Source organism: Chrysochloris asiatica, unplaced genomic scaffold (genome assembly GCF_000296735.1).
Source record: "Chrysochloris asiatica unplaced genomic scaffold, ChrAsi1.0 scaffold00001, whole genome shotgun sequence".
Taxonomy (NCBI): Eukaryota; Metazoa; Chordata; class Mammalia; order Afrosoricida; family Chrysochloridae; genus Chrysochloris; species Chrysochloris asiatica.
Window position 1 is genome coordinate 50,411,052 of NW_006408519.1, and position 16,054 is coordinate 50,427,105.

Below are 16,054 nucleotides of genomic sequence, written 5' to 3' on the forward strand. Positions count from 1 at the left end.
TGCCTGCGAAGGCGCCGCCCACCAGCTCTGATCACCCTCGTTTGGCAGACTAGGTAACACGGGCACAGGGTTCCTTAGGGGGCGCGCGCCCCGAAGGAGCTTGCACGTGCTCACCAGGCCCAGCGTTCACTCAGCTACCTGCGCCCTGGGCTACCGAGACTTGTGCGCTCAGAAGAGCCCTGAGTGATCACCTGGGTCTCACACCCTCACGAGGTTTAATGCTTGGTTTAATGTTCCGCAGCCCTCATCTAGAAATTCTTAACACGTTTGGAATCATGGTCCGCACTGTCTTACACTGGGCCTGTGAACTATGCAGCTGACTAGGTTCCAGTTTGCTGCACTCCAACCTGCTGCCTCGCTTGCCTGGCCACTCAGGAGAGGGCCTCCCTCCACTTGTCTTAGCGTGGTCTTGTCACCTGCGACCTCAGACCTCACCTGTGACCTGGGCGTGAAGCCAACCTGACCCGCCAGGTGGAGGTGGGCACTGCGGCCCCCAGGATGAGCCAGTGTGGTGTCTGGTAAGAGGGGTGCCCTGGGATTCTGTGGATGGAGGCACGGGAGACGCCACCCTTCTGGAGGGCTGCAGAGAGGGCCTCGTGCTCTCGCACCACCCCAGGGCATAGTGCTGGGACCCATCTCAGGGTGTGGCATGGAGAGCAGGCCCGAGACACAGATGCAAACCCTGGCCCATCAGACGCCTTAATTTCTCTGCGCATGCTCCTCTCTCTCAGGACCGGCTTCTGAAGGCTACGAGATAACGCTCACACTGGCGCCGGCACCTTGTCCCTACGCACTTAACAGGGCGCCCCTCCCCTCCGCTGCATATCCTGCGTTGCGCTGCGTCTGCACTCGTGGGAGCGGTGTGCGCCCTCTGCTGGCATCCTCCAGCCATGGCCGCGTCCTCTTGTTCTGCTTAACGGAACTCAAGAAGGGGTCTGCTCAGCCCACCAGAAAGCAAGCGGGCTCCTCCTTCCCACCTCGTGAAGGTGGTCAGTCCAAGTAGCTGCTCGGGAGAGACTGAGCCTCCTTGCCCAGAAGGTGACTTGGTGGCCCTGTGGGGTTGAGGAGCTCATCCCGTGGAGGGCGCACCTGCTCCTCCCTGTGACCCTGCCACACAGCTCGGCATTCAAGGCCCTGCGCACCAGCGCCTGGTCAGCGCCAGGCTGACTTCCCTGAGAGCACCGCGTCTTCACTGTAGACCCCTAGTATCTCGTTTCCCGCTCCCCCCCCCCCCCCCCCCCAAAAAAAAAAGAAACATCAACTCTGCATTCTGACTCTCAGGGGCCCATGTGAGGGGTTTCGTGGTTGTCATCTTTAGGTTAGCAGTCAAGCGTTTAACCCTTGCACCATCCAAACCCAAACCAAGCCATTGCCGTTGGTCGATGCCAGCTCATTGCGAGCCTGCAGGACAGAATGCCCCACAGGGTTTCCAAGGCTGGCATCTCTACTGAGGCTGACTGCCTAATGTTGCTCTCACTGAGCGGCTGGTGGGTTAGAAGGCCCATCTTTCTGTTAGCGGCAGAGATTTTACCATCAGGTGGGCAAAGGACAGAGCTGAGCAGGTAAGGAACATGCTCAAGGTCCCCCAACCTTGATCCGAGGGTTTGTCAGGAGCCCGGCCCCTTCCTCCTGACCCTCCTCAGCCATTTAGCTGGCGCACCTGTATGTCAGGTGGCTCCAGAAAGAGGCAGGTATGCTTCTCCAGAGCCTCCAGCATTGGCAAGGCGAACACGCTGCGGAAGCACACAGAGAGGAGCCGTGACTTCCGCTCCACGTCTGGCGGGGGCCTCAGCTTACTGTGGGGAGACAGAGGAGCTGTGAAGGGGAGCTGGCCACGGTACCCCGGTGTGGGTGTCCCGGAGGGCAGGGGCCTCAGGTCCACGGGTGCCTCAGCCTCACTGTCTCTGCTGTGTCTCTCCCCGATGGCCCTGATGCAGCCCTGACTCCACGTCTCTCCCTTCCCGCCTCTAAGTATCAGCTCTCTGGGTACAAAGATGTTCTCTGCTGGTTCACACTCGTCCTCAGCAAGCAGATGGGTACCTGACACAGAGCCGTTGTTGCTAAGTGGCCCTGCAGAGGATTTACGAGGCTGTAAATCTGTACGGGAACAGAAAGCCTCATCTTTCCTTCTCGGAACAGCTGGTAGTTTCAAACTGCTGACCTTGAGGTTAGCAGCCCAACACATAACCACTACGTCATGGTGTGGCACTGTGGGTTAATGCGCCAGACTGCAAAGTCATTTGAACTGCAAGGTCGGCGGTTGTTAAGTGCCGTCGAGTCGGTTCCGACCCATAGTGACCCTGAACAGGATTTCCGAGGCTGTAAATCTTTACGGGAGCAGAAAGCCTCATCTTTCTCCCGCGGAGCAGCTGGTAGTTTCAAACTGCTGACCTTGCAGTTCACAGCCCGATTCGTAACCTCGACGCTACCAGAGCTACTTCCAACACAGTAGGTACTCAATAATTGCTTGGAATAATTTCCTAATGAATTCTTTAGGAAACAGAGGCTTGGAGAGCTTAGGTACTGTTGGAAGTAGGGTTTGGACCTGGTCTACCTGTTCTTACCCAGCTGCGCTGCCACCTCTGTGGTTAATACCCTCACCCTCCTTGCCCACTCTGCCCAGCACCCATCCCTTGACCTCCCTTCTAAAACGTAGAGCAGGCCAGCAAAGGGGGCTTATTCCTTCATGGTGTGGCGTTGTGGGTTAATGCGCTGGAGTACAAAGTCAGTTTGAACCGCAAGGTCAGCAGTTCAAGCTTACCAGTCGCTCTTCGGAAACCTTATACGGGGTTGGAACCCACTCAACAGCACTCCACAGCAATTACGACAACATTCCTTTGTGGGGTTGTTGTGTATATGTAATTCATGGAAAGTTCTGAGGGGTGCTAATGGCTCCAAGTCTGTGGAGACGCCCCACCTCGCCCGCTCAGGCCTGGGGGTGGGGGGTGGGCGGGGTGAAACCTAAAGACGGCAGGGCAGAGTATCTGCCCCAAGGACCCCCGGTGCCCTGCAGCCTCCTGGTCAGCCTTGTCCCACCTGGGTGTTGGCTCAGGTCTAGACACTGTTTTCCTTCACACTCCTTCCTTCTAGGCCTGGAATTTTCCCTAAGATCTACTCACAGTGGGGGTCTTGCAATAACTGGCGGCTTTGGCCTTAAGTAATACCCTGGTATTGGGTGGGGTAGGCCCAGCCATGGGGGTCTAGATTTCTGACCTGTCCCCTCCTCCTTCACTGCCCTACAAGCACTACACCAGGGTGCTTACCAGACGCTGGAGATGATGTGGATGGTCTGTTGGCGAGTTGACGTACACAATGTGTTTGGGGACTCCTTCTCCATTAAAGTCTGCAAATCCCCAGATGCAATGAACCACACGTACTCGGGCAAAGCCCACTTCTGACAGCAGGGCTCATCTCTGCCCAAGACCTCACCCTGGCATTCAGGGCCCTCTGAGACTTGGCCACCCCTTGGAGAATCCAAGCATACACTTTGTCATCAGAGAGATCACATCTGAAGCTTGTTTAGTTACATACTAGCTGTGTGACTACTGCTCTGAGACTTGTTTACCCATCAGTCAGGCTGCTGCTACTCACGAAGCAAGATGGGCTATGCACCACTGGTCTGGCCCAAGCAGGGACTCAGTAAAGGGGCTTGGTCACTGTCATGAGTGCATGCATGCTTGTGTTTACTCCACCGCCCTGGAAGTTCCGTGTGACCGGGCACTCGGAACCAGCCAGGCCAGTGTTTGCAGAATGGATGGAGTTGGCCTTTCTGTGCTGAAGGCTCATCATCTGGAAGTTGGCTGTAACTGGCCAGCCAATGGCTCAAGGTCACCATAAGCAAAATGGGTGGGCTTCCAAATGTGAAAGCTTGTAAGGAACTTGGGCACACTCCAGAAACCCACCTCTCCCACTCGTCTCCCAGGGGAGCTCATTCATGAACGCTGCTGGCCTGTGTGAGGATGCCATCTCTCCTCCCCACCACGCCCCTCCTCAGGCCCCGGACCGTCTCTCACCATCAGACAGTCGAGGAGCTCGGGGACCTGGGCAAACTCATAGCTGTGGGCACCGTCGTTCCGGCTAGTGGCCTCCACCAGTTGTAAGACGGCTGAGAGGAAGCTCTGTTTCAGGGTGTCATCCTGGAACGAGGGGAGCTGGTCAGGCATCGGGCAGAGACAGTGCAGGGAGTGAGAGCAGGGCCATGCTGGACAGGGGCATGGCAGAGCCCATGGTTGGTGACCTGCACATTCGGGGTTTTCAGTATTTGGACACATGGAGCTTTGTTCAAAGTCTGAGAACGCCGCTGACAGTATTTCGGCCTGGGAACCTTGTGTGTAGGAGCCATCGCGGCCCCCGGGGGATTTGAGATCCCAGGCAGAAAGCACACAGGGTTGTCGCCTCCCCAATGTCCCCTCCCTCACCCATAGGTGTAAACCCAGGGTTTGTTGAAAGTGAAATGCCCAGATAACTTTAGGGTGGGCAAAGGGGTGGAGGGGCAACGGGAAGGCCAGCAGGGTTCTTCGGACTGCAGGGTAGGGTTGGGGGTGGGGAGATGGCGCCTAGCCTTGGGGTCCTGGACTCTTGATTCTGGGCTGGCCTTAGGGACCACCATACCCAGCAGCTGTAGCGGAAGTAGAAGATCATCCGGGACAAGATGTTGTCCACCCACGGGAGGATGTGGTCCTTGGCCTTGGCGGCCATCTGGCCATATGTGAGCAGGATGGTACTGCTTCCCCACTTCCATCGGTAGTCCTCCGAACACTGACCACAGTGGGTGGGGGTGGGGAGAAAAGGGGCATCAGGGCCCTGTGGACCCCTCCTCTGGGAAGCAGTGGGGAAGGGGCTCCAGGTCCTAGCAGGGTTCTGGAGGGAAGGTGTTTTGGGATGGTGGGCCTCTGCTACTTCATTAGGGAAAATGGGCTTGTCGTTGTGTGTGTGTGGACCAGTGAGACCACCTAGGAGTATGTATCTGGGCAGCTGGCTCTGCTGGAGCTGGCGTGGGTCCAATCCCCTCACTTCCCCTCTTGTGGGTCTCCTTCCAGGAGCCCAGTGTCCACACACCACTGTTCCTTCCAGGTGAAGGGGCCTCCACCTAGAAGGACTGGATCTTGCTGAGACCCAGTGTAGGTTCTGCGGCTACTTTGTGGCCTGCTGAGGCTGAGTGAGGGTCCTGGTCCCTGATTTGCCCACCACATGCAGGCTGCAGGACCCTGAGGAATTACCCACCCTGCTGCGGGCTCTGTGGTTGACTACAGCCATTCCTTTGAACAGATCCAGGGTAGCAGGGAATCCCCTTCCCTGACTCTGTCCTAAGGTAGCCCAGCGGGGCGGGGGAGGTTGAGGATGCGGTGAGATGCGTGTGGGTATGCAGCCATCCATGCAGCCGAGCACTGGGTGATCTCCTGCCCTCGTCCCCTATTTGAAGTTAAATCACAAGGCAAAATGGCCAAGAGCTTAACCCCAACCCAGCACAATGGCACCAAGTGGTCGCTTCTTAAACAACTAGCATGTACCAGGTCCTTCATACCCATTGGTCATCTCTCCCCCAACAGCTGGGGAGGGAAGAAAGGGGGCAGGAAGTCTGTATGGGGCCCCTTGCTGAGATTCCTGAGGTTCTCTGAGCAGGTACCTTTGGGGAGAAGCTATGGAAACTACATCTGATAGGAGCACTGCGGCCAAACTGCTCCAGGACGGCCCAGACATCGTCCAGGTGGCGGGTAGCAGCCAGCCCCATGGTGACCGCCATGCCCTGTTGGTGGGTGGGTGAAATGGTGACTGTCACATGACCAGATCTGGCCCCTCAGCCCGAATGGGAGGGGCATAGCAAGGTCCCAGACATTCTCCTCCCAGTCCCACAATCTCCAGGACATGGCCACTCTGAACACAACCCAAGGGGCATCTCTCACGGGTGGGATGGAGACAGAAGGACCCTGCAGGCCAGCTGTCCCTCACTGCTAGCTCTGAGCACAGCCACCTAGGGGCCAGAGTGAGGGTCCAGGAAATATATGTGGGATGAAAGACAAGAATCCAGGTGGTGGGTGGGCTGTCTGTGACCATTATGGGACTCTGCATTGACCAGGGTCAGGCTAAGGGCATGTCCAGGGAGAGGACTGAGCTGATGACCAGGATCAGAACTCAATTTGCGACTAGGATCTGGGCTCAGCCTATGACCAAGAAAAGGCTCAGTGTGTGACCAGCATCAGGTGTCAATATTTAAATAGGGTTAGGGCTCAGTCTGTGAGAACAATCAAGGCTTAGCATGTGACCCAGATCAGAATTCAACCTGTGACCAGGATCAGGCCTCAGCATGTGACTACGATCAGGGCTCAGCTTATGACCAAGAAAAAGGTTCAGGATATGACTAGGATCAGGTCTGTGATTAATAAGACTCAGTCTATGACCAGGGTCAAGGCTCAGCCTATGATCAGGATCAGAACTCAACCTGTGATTAATAAGACTCAGTCTATGACCAGGGTCAAGGCTCAGCCTATGATCAGGATCAGAACTCAACCTGTGATTAATAAGACTCAGTCTATGACCAGGGTCAAGGCTCAGCCTATGATCAGGATCAGAACTCAACCTGTGACCAGAATCAGGGATCAGTATGTGACTAGGGTCAGAGCTGAGCCTGTGACCAGGGTCAGGGTTCAGCCTATGACCAAGAAAAAGGGTCAGTCTGTGACTGGAATCAGAGTTCAGTCTGTGACCAGGATCAGGGATCTCTCTGTTACCATGATCAGGACTGAGCCTGTGACCAGGATCAGGGTTCTGTCTGTGACCAGGATCAGGGTTCAGCATGTGACCAAGATTAGGGTTCTGTCTGTGACCAGGATCAGGGCTTAGTATGTGACCAGGGTCAGAGCTGAGCCTGTGACCAGGGTCAGTGCTCAGCTTATGACCAAGAAAAAGGCTCAGTCTGTGACCGGAATCAGGGCTCAGTCTGTGACCAGGGTCAGGGCTCAGCCTATGACCAGGGTCAGGGCTCAGCCTATGACCAGGAAAAAGGCTCAGTCTGTGACTGGGATCAGGGTTAAGTCTGTGACCAGGATCAGGGCTCAGTCTGTGACCAGGGTCAGGGCTCAGTCTGTGACCAGGGTCAGGGCTCAGCCTTTGACCAGGAAAAAGGCTCAATCTGTGACTGGGATCAGGCCTCAGTATGTGACTAGGATCAGGGCTCAGCATGTGACCAGGATCAGGGCTCAGCATGTGACCAGGATCAGGGCTCAGCATGTGACCAGGATCAGGCCTCAGTATGTGACCAGGATCAGGGTTCAGCATGTGACCAGGATCAGGGCTCAGCATGTGACCAGGATCAGGGCTCAGCATGTGACCAGGATCAGGGCTAAGCCAGTTGTCAGGTCTGGTGGTGGTGCACCTGTTTCCCTTGCGGCCTCACCTCTCTCTGTTTGGGGCACTGGTGGGATGTCTCCAGGAGGGACTGCAGGTGTGTCCGGATGGTGCTACTACACTCTGCAGCCTGCAGGATCAGCCCGTAGAAGGTGAACAGAAAGGTCTGTGGGAGGGTTGGGCATCCTTTCCTGGGCCTGATCCTTCTGGGTCTGCCCCGTCCAACCCCCGATGGATGCCCCCCCACCTCTGAATGGCCCACCTTACCACACCTGTCACCCTCCCTGGCTCCTGCAGTGCCCATGACCGTGCTCTGGGACCGTCTACCAGCTGCCCATCCAGGTCCCAGCTCCTCTGTCTGCTTCATTCAGGGCCTGCATGGGGGTGGGGAGGGCCTGCACGCAGATGGCTGGGTGCTGTGTGGCGGCAGGGGCTCACCTTCTCCGGGGGCTGCTCCTGCTGTGTCCGGTTAGGCCTGGTGAGTGTCCACAGCAGCTCCTTGGACCACGCGTCGGTGTTCAGGAACTGCACAGACTTGGCAGCTATCTGTTAGTAGACCGGGAGGGCAGGGCTGGGGCTCAGGCTCCACTAGGGCTGGGGCTCAGGCTTCACTGGGGGCCGGGGTTCAGGCTCCACCGAGGGCCAGGGCTCAGAATCCACTGAGATCTGAAGCCCAGCTTCAACTAGCCTTGGCCCACTCTGGCCTCTCTGGCCATGAACTCAGTCCTGACGGGTCCTCCTCTGGACCCCTTTCCTCTTGGAGTCTTTAGGACCAGCTGTCTCCTATTTGTCTGACGTCCTCAGAGATGTGAAGCGCATCCCCTAAGATCCTTCCCCTAGGTGCTGAAGGTGAGTGCACGTGCAGGTGAGCCCTGTTTGTGCCCCAGCCCCGGTGGCAGGGGGGGTGGGGTGCTCAATGAGTGCTGGCTGAAGTATGCCCCTGGGTGTCCTGAGGGTGGGGACCAGGTCAGGGCTCTGTTCACAGCACAGAGTGAGTGGCCATGGCTATATTTTAAATGAGGGAATGAGAGGTCAGATGACGAATAAAATGTCTCTTCAAGAGAGAAAGCCCTATTCGGTTTTGACTCGAAGGGGGTGGCTCAAGTTGAAGACTAGATTTCTCTACCCTCAGCATCATTAGACTCCAGGAGCCAGGCACTCCAAGATTTTCCATCCCAAGATTCTTTCTGGCATAAGGTATGGCCCCAAACCTTAAAATCTCAAAAGTAAAGATCAAAAAACATTTAAAGACAAAAGACTCAGCAAAGTTTTGTTGTTTTTGTCATCTGTCACCTGTTACCAAGGCTACCTCCTGGTGCAGCACTGCAGGCCAGCACTGGACTGTGAACCACAAGGTCGGCAGTTCAAACCCACCGGCTGATTCTTGGAAACCTTACACAGGGTCAGAACCAACTCGATGGTACTTAACAAGAGCAGCTTCGATTATAAAGAGCCCTTTACACACCAATAAGAAAAAGTTCACATGCTTAGGATGGCTAAAGGGACACAGACATAGCAAACACATAATGTATAAATGCAAGTTCTCTGATACTTAGAGATCAGAGGTTAGCACCCTGTATGTCATCATTTAGGATCCCTAGTGGTGCTGTAGGAAAAACATTGGACTGCTAACTGCAAGGTCGGCAGTTCTAACCCACCAGCTGATTCTCAGAGAAAGAGGAGGCTTTCTGCTTCTGTAAAGATTTTACAGCCTCAGAAACACAATACAGGATTGGATGGTAGTGAGTGACTGATGTTATTGTTTGGACAAAAACTGGCACAAATTAGCACACCGAATGTTGGCAGAAAAGTGGGGTGAGGGTAGCACCTTCATATCCTTTGAGGAGAGAACGGCTGGATGTACAACTTTTTTAGGAAGGCTTTTAGCAATATCAGCAAAAAGTTAAACGGCGCATGCACGCCCCTAAGGAATTTGATCTCTAGGGAGTTAGGCTGAAGTATGCAATGCAGTGAGTACCAGGGCATCCCTGGCAGCCTTCTGGACACAAGACCAACATGGAGTGTCCGTGCCAGAGCCCTTTCCTTCTCTCACTGGCATTGCTCTTTTAGCTCCTGAAATGCAAATTGCTCTCCACTCCTGCAGAAACCAGAGGGGCTTGTCCACTTGTCCGACTGCCCCACTTGCAGGACACTGGGGCACAGCAGGACCTGGGTGGCACCTGCTTCCGCCCTTTCTCTTCTACCACAGACCACAGCCCTTCCTGTGCAATGCAGTAGCCAAAGCAAAAAAGATTCAGGATTCTTTCACATCTTGGCAGTAGCCTCCATTGGTGGCAAAGGTGTGGTGTGCCAAGTTGATGTGCCACCATTTACATGGTTTAGTCAGCTGACTTAGCATGGCTATTTGTAGGTTCTGTGGCTGAGATATTGATACTTGCTTTTCCATCTCTGCCTCAGGCCTTGACAAGGGTGTTTATGGGCTATTTGGCAGGGTCACCAGATTGTTTTTCTAAAATCTGAATCAACCTGAGTTTTAAAACAAATCAGGTTCCTGAAGATGTTCTTGTTGACTTTTTTTTTTTTTAAGAGGTGTTTGTAACCTACCGGAAAATATACAGATCTCTAGTATACATAGATAACCATATTAAACAATGGGTGCTGGTGAGTGTACTCGAACTCATGGTGCCCCGTGTGTGTCAGAGGAGAACTGTGCCCACAGGGTTCTCAGTGGATGATTTTTCATAAGTAGATCCCACTCATGGTGTCCCGTGTGTGTTAGAGTAGAACTGTGCCCACAGGGTTCTCAGTGGATGATGTTTCATAAGTAGATTCCACTCATGGTGCCCCATGTGTGTCAGAGGAAAACTGTGCTCACAGGGTTCTCAGTGGATGATGTTTCATAAGTAGACTCCACTCATGGTGCCCCCGTGTGTGTCAGAGCAGAACTGTGCCCCACAGGGTCCTCAGTGGATGAGTTTTCATAAGTAGATCCCACTCATGGTGCCCCGTGTGTGTCAGAGTAGAACTGTGCCCCACAGGGTCCTCAGTGGATGATTTTTCATAAGTAGATCCCACTCATGGTGCCCCGTGTGTGTCAGAGAACTGTACTCTAGGGTTCTCAGTGGCTGTATTTTCAAGTCGATCCCATGCTCACTGTTTAAGTCACCCAGGGACTTGGACAACACGTTGCAGCTGTTATGTGCCATGCAGCCCCTCCCTTGGTGTGTGGTTGGTCCAGGTGGGCCGTGGACCCCACTTCAGCTTCTCCCTTTCTTCTGTGGCACTGACAGTCTGCTCAGGCCCCTCTGTCTGTCTGAACCAGGGACTGGGTGTTGAGAGCTTCCTGGGTGCTAGATGCTGGTGCTGTGCCCGGTCTCCAGGGACCAAGGTTCAAATTCTAGGTTCCCATGGGCTCATCTATGGTGGGGGTCCTTCCTCCTGCTCTCCCCCTACCCCTACAGGGCTACAGCCCTCTCCTCTTGCCCCCAAAGAAGGCCTGGTGCCTGGCACCTCCCCCTACCTGGGCCAGCTGCTCTTCCCAGCACACCTGGTCTCCATTGTGGAACAGCTGCTCTGTGGGGTAGGGGGAGAGGAGGGGCTGAGTGACAGGAACCTCTCCCCACCCAGGTGTTGAGGGAGCCAGAGCTGGGCTTTCAGATGGGAGCTGTGGCATCCGCCCTGCTGCGTGACCACAGGCCAATCACACAACTTCTCTAGGTCTCAGGATTCCCAAAAGAGAGTGAAGGGGCCCATTGAGACATAGTGGGGTGCACTGTGGGACTGGGACACTTCCTGAGGGATTTGGAGACCCCACTCAGGGGGAGAAGCTGTTTGGGGGGAACTTGGGGCTCTTAGAGGTCGTCCTGGCTTTGAAGAATCTACACCAACTGCTGGGCCTGCTTCTGCCTGGCTTCAGTCCCCCAGCCCAGTGGGCCTCTCTCTGGACCCTGTCTCATCCTACTGCCCCAGGCCCGGGCAAGCACACACCATTCCCTTCTCAAGGGAAGCCTGCCTCTTCCCTCCAGCTCCTCATCCCTCCAGACCTGGCTCAGACTTGGCCCTTCTCTGGGAAGCTCTCTCAATGCCCACCAGGGCAGGGACTTTCTCCTTCACTGCCCTGGCCTACTCCCATACCTCCCCAGCTGGCAGTTCCGAGTGAAGGAATGTGTGAGTGAACCAGTGAATTGAATTGCTCCCTGGGGACCCAGTGAGCTCAGGACAGAGAACTTTACAAATCCTCAGCATCCTGCTCTTGGGTACACTGGTTGCCTGACATTAAACTGAGCCACCCCCCCAACTGTTCAGAGCAGTCTTTCTCTGTTTGGGGCAGCTCCAGGTCCCGGCACAGTGACTGTGGCAGCTGCTGGGGACCCCGGGCCTGTCAAGCTTGCTGCTTGAGTGATGGAGGGGGGACCCAGAAGCAGTACCCGAGGTCCCCTCCTGGGACTCCTTGACGGGTCTTGGTTGTGCCCACGCCTATGTGTGAGACACTGATGGAGACCCATGAGTTGGTCTAGTTTGTGGCCCAGCTGGACAGGGTGTGACCTTGAACCAGGGCCCCGAGGGCAGGACAGCAGCCATCGGGTCTTAAGGCAGGGGTGCTTCCAGTGTGTTGGGTGGGTCCGTCCACCTCGCCCGCCCCAGCCCCCGGCCCAGACTGGACATACTGTTGGAGGACATCAAGCCCAGTACGTAGAGGACGCTGCGGTGTGGGAAGACGCCTGTCAGCACTTCCGTCTCCAGGTGCCGGGCCACCACCCGCCAGGAGTGTTTGCAGATAGCCACCAACACGTTGCTGGCTGCGTCCTGGTACACGTCTTCCAGCTCCTGGACAGGGGAGGGGAGGACAGCAGGGACAACAGGGAGGGCGTTGTTCCAAGAGCTGCTCAATCTGCCCATTTTATGGATAGAAACTGAGGCCAAGGGAGGCTGGCAGGCTCAACCCTGGGTCTCTGTACTTCACTTCCAGGAAGGGTACCAGTTGTCCTCCATCGGGATGGTTACCAACCGCAAGTTCCCCAAGTCCTCTGCACCTCAGTCTCTCCAGCTGTTTGGCAGGTGATGTCCGTTCGTGCTTAGCAGAGGGCCAGGTTGTGCTGTGGTAACTCAGTGACCCCACACTGCTCTTCCCACCCTGACTCATCATGGTTCCAGGGGAGCCCACCATGGTGACTGCCCTGGGCTGAGACCAAACCAACCGTCACTGAGTTCATTTCGAGTCATGTCGTTGTCCCGTCGAGTCACTTCTGACTTGGAGTGACCCTATAGAGTTTCCGAGAAGCTAGTGGGTTTGAACTGGCAATCTTGTGGTTAACTGTCCAGGACTTATCCTACGGGGCCACACTAGGACCCCATGGAGACCCTACATAGGGTTTCTGAAATGAATTCTTTATGGGACATAACCTGCAGAGCAGCGCGGCATCTAATCCACAGTGTCACCAGGGTTTAGTCAGTCTACATTTGAGCCCCTGTCCCCAAGTTCCAGAACCCTAATCAGCTAAGACCTGTGGTCACCCTGGAGCACTTCCTGGCCTGACAGTCTGGTGGAAGTGGCAGTTTCGGTCCAAACTAGTGAGTCTCCATCAGGTGGGCTCCCTGAAGGCCTAGGCCTTGGGCTGCCCCACCGAAGTCCCCTACAGTGTGGGCTGGGCTGATGGGGAGGAAGGTGCTGAATGTGGGGAGACCCAGAGCAGATCTCAGGGACCAGGCATCCAGGGGCTCTGCGGCCTTAGATGAGCAAGGATCCTCGGGGTCCCACCTTCCCCCCCCACTGTGCAATGGGAGTGCATGAGGCCCCCCTCGGAAGGGGGCTGGACACACATTGGGCACCCCAACTCCCTCTGGGTCCTCGGAGCCCTTGGGGACTGGGTCTGCTGGGGAGGGGGCCCACCGTGGTCTTGGTCATGTTCTCCAGGGCCAGCTCCATGAAGGTCTTCTCCCAGGTCTCTGCCAGGGAGTCGCTGGTTCTGATGACCGTCTCCAGGACCTGGAATAGCCGGAACTTGTGTCGGATGGAGATCTGTGGACGGCAGAGTGCACTGAGGCTCAGGACTAGCTGGTCCTAGCACGTGGGAGACAACAGCAGGAGCATGGAGAGGAGTGGGGATGACCACAATGGATGCATTTGGCCATTGACTCAATGACTGGTTTATTGGGCACCTACCAAGTGTAGACCTTGAGCCCAGCACTACAAAGACAGGGATTTTCAAAACATTCTGCCCTCAAGCTACTTAATTCATTTGTTTATTAATCTGTGGAAACACAGATCATCCACACAGCCATCTGCTGAGGGCAGTTACTTTGGGGAAATTGTTTATCTCTGTCAGCTTCAGTGTCGTCATCTGCGAGGAACATCACGTCTACCTCAGAAGACAGTTCTGAGGGTGATTAAAGTCATGGATCAACTTTCCTCCCCGGTCTCAGCCCATTTGACATCTGAGGAGCCAGGATCTGAGCCCATCTTGGGGCCCACCCCCTCTGTGTTCCCCATGCCTGCCCCCGATGCCCAAGTTGCCCCTACCTCTGGGTTGTCTGTGAAGTAATCGTGGATGGTTTCCAACACCAGGTTGGGGGACTCATAAGCCATACTCGTGATCTTTCTGATGACATGCTTCAGGTGAAGGGGGTGTGACCTGTTCAGGTCCCGGAGCATTTTGAAGCAGATGGCTAAAGTCGGCAAGAAGGGTGCGAAGGCGGGTAAGCTGTGGGGGCACCACACTGAGGCAGTAGGACAGGGTGGGCAGGTTAGAGGGTGGCTATGGGATACATTGGGGCCTCCTGACTGTCCTCTCCTGGGGTTGAAGATAGGATAAGGGCAGGAATGTAGGCAAGTCTGCTATTCCCATTCACTCATTCATGTTTCCATCCTGCCGTGAACCCAACGGCCTTTCATCCCTCCACTTACCTATCCATCATTCATCCATCCATCTACCCACTCATCCATATGTATGTTTGTCTGTCAATCCGTCCATCCATCCATCCATTCATTCGTTCTACTCCTTCATCAATTCATAATGACGTTATACCTCTACCTTGCAGCCAGCACTCACTGGTGTTCGCTCTGTGAGCACAGGGCTGTTTGTGGGGTCAAGGGGGAGTCGGGGTTCAGCTCTGGCCTGGGGGATTCCCTGTCCAGTGTTAGTGGACTTTGGTTCAGTGGGGATAGGTATGTTAACAAGCCTGGGTGCACACACAGAGGAAGGGGAGGGGAGAGGAGGACTGGCTTCTCCGAGGAGGTGGGAATTTAAGGCATTCCAGGGCAAGGCCTAGACCTTAAACTGAGGTTTTGAGATGAAAGAACTAGAGAGTAGAGCAGGGCAGGGGGTGTGAGATGGAGCATTTTGGGGGCTATGAAAGGTGCCTTCTTCTGATGAAATCTCACTTGGCATCCCCCCAAGCTCTCAGAGGGCCACCCCCTCTAGTCCTCACCCAGGAATGTCCAGGGCAGGAGGATGATGGGAGGCTGAAGTTGACCCCATGGGCCCCCGCCCCATCGAGTCCCAGGGCTGGTGGTCACCTGCGTTGTAGGCTTCTTCCATGAACACCCTGTGCTCTCTGGGCACCAGGGCAGCCTGGCTGCTGTGTGACTTGTGGAGCAGGATGGTGGAGGTGACTCTGTGAGCAGAGCTCTGAGGTAGCTTCGTGTGTGATAGGTCCTTCATGGATTTGGAGGTATGTGAGGAGACTCTGGAATGGAAAAATGGTCCTCTGTGCACCTGTGTTCTCCTGGCCTCAATGCAGGAGACACGAGTGCAGCCTCAGGGACACAGGGGGCTAGGTAGCAGCAGCTGTTGGCCTGCTGGGTTTGACTTCTAGCAAGTGTCTGTGGAACAGACATGGCTGCCAGCACGTGGGATCAGGGTAACGCAAGCGCAGTCCCAGCTCCACCACTGATTTTGGGAAGGAGCTCTGGTAGCATAGTGGTTATGAATTGGGCTATGAACCTCAAGGTCAGCAGTTTGAAACTACCAGCTGCTCTGTGGGAGAAAGATGAGGCTTTCTGCTCCTGTAAAGATTTACAGCCTCGGAAACCCTGTGTAGGGTCGCTATGTGTCTGAACCGACTTGACGGCACTTAACAACAACAACTCTTTTCAGGTGCACATGCAAGCCTGTCCTTGGTACCCCAGACATCACTGGTGGGGACTTGGAAGGAGGTCAGCAAGTGCTAGGAACAAAGATCATGAAGCTAGAAAAGCTGTCCCACAATCCTGTCTGCTCCAGGCCTCAGCAGCCTGATCCTTCAGAGCGTGTGTGTCGGGGGGTGGAGGGGAGCGGGTGGAGGGAGAGAGACAGAGAACGTATGGCAGGGTAAGTCAAAAAGTATTGCTACAAACCACAGACATCATTATTGAACAAAAATATCCAAACATGTAGTCACTGTCTCTTGACATCCCCTCCATCTAGGTCTGCACACTTCTAAAGGAATGGTTTCCAGCTCTCTAACTTTCCCCCGAGGAGTCCTGCGGTGTCGCTGTGGGTTAATGTGTTGGACTTCAAGGTCAGTTTAAACTACAAGGTCGGCGGTCCAAGCTCGCTGTCTCTCCTTGGAAACCCTATACAGGGTCATTATGAATCAGAACTGACTTGAAGGCATTCAACAGCAAGAGCACAACCTGCCCCCTAAGGATTCTGACTTCTTTTATTTGCATTACATCAAAACGGCCATTTAGCCATCCCCAAGGGACTGAGACTGCACTCCTTTTAAATGTTCTTGGAGTTTGGGGGACAAAAGAAGTCTGAAAGGGCAA

At 55.0% G+C, this 16,054-nt stretch overlaps 1 protein-coding gene across 1 annotated transcript in view; it reads right to left on the reverse strand.

Moving 5' to 3' along the window:
• Positions 1-14,966, reverse strand: part of MROH5 (maestro heat-like repeat family member 5) — a 49,623-nt gene extending 34,657 nt beyond the window's left edge. Inside the window, exons 1-13 of the mRNA XM_006830850.1 lie at positions 14,822-14,966; positions 13,826-13,971; positions 13,196-13,324; positions 11,973-12,132; positions 10,826-10,878; positions 7,783-7,890; positions 7,394-7,510; positions 5,627-5,746; positions 4,612-4,758; positions 4,014-4,136; positions 3,264-3,343; positions 1,661-1,796; positions 436-540 (exon numbers count right to left, since the gene is read on the reverse strand). Of these exons, the coding sequence (XP_006830913.1) occupies positions 436-540; positions 1,661-1,796; positions 3,264-3,343; positions 4,014-4,136; positions 4,612-4,758; positions 5,627-5,746; positions 7,394-7,510; positions 7,783-7,890; positions 10,826-10,878; positions 11,973-12,132; positions 13,196-13,324; positions 13,826-13,971; positions 14,822-14,966 (1,569 nt within the window). The remainder of the gene's footprint in view (positions 1-435; positions 541-1,660; positions 1,797-3,263; positions 3,344-4,013; positions 4,137-4,611; positions 4,759-5,626; positions 5,747-7,393; positions 7,511-7,782; positions 7,891-10,825; positions 10,879-11,972; positions 12,133-13,195; positions 13,325-13,825; positions 13,972-14,821) is intronic.
• Positions 14,967-16,054: the final 1,088 nt, after the last annotated feature.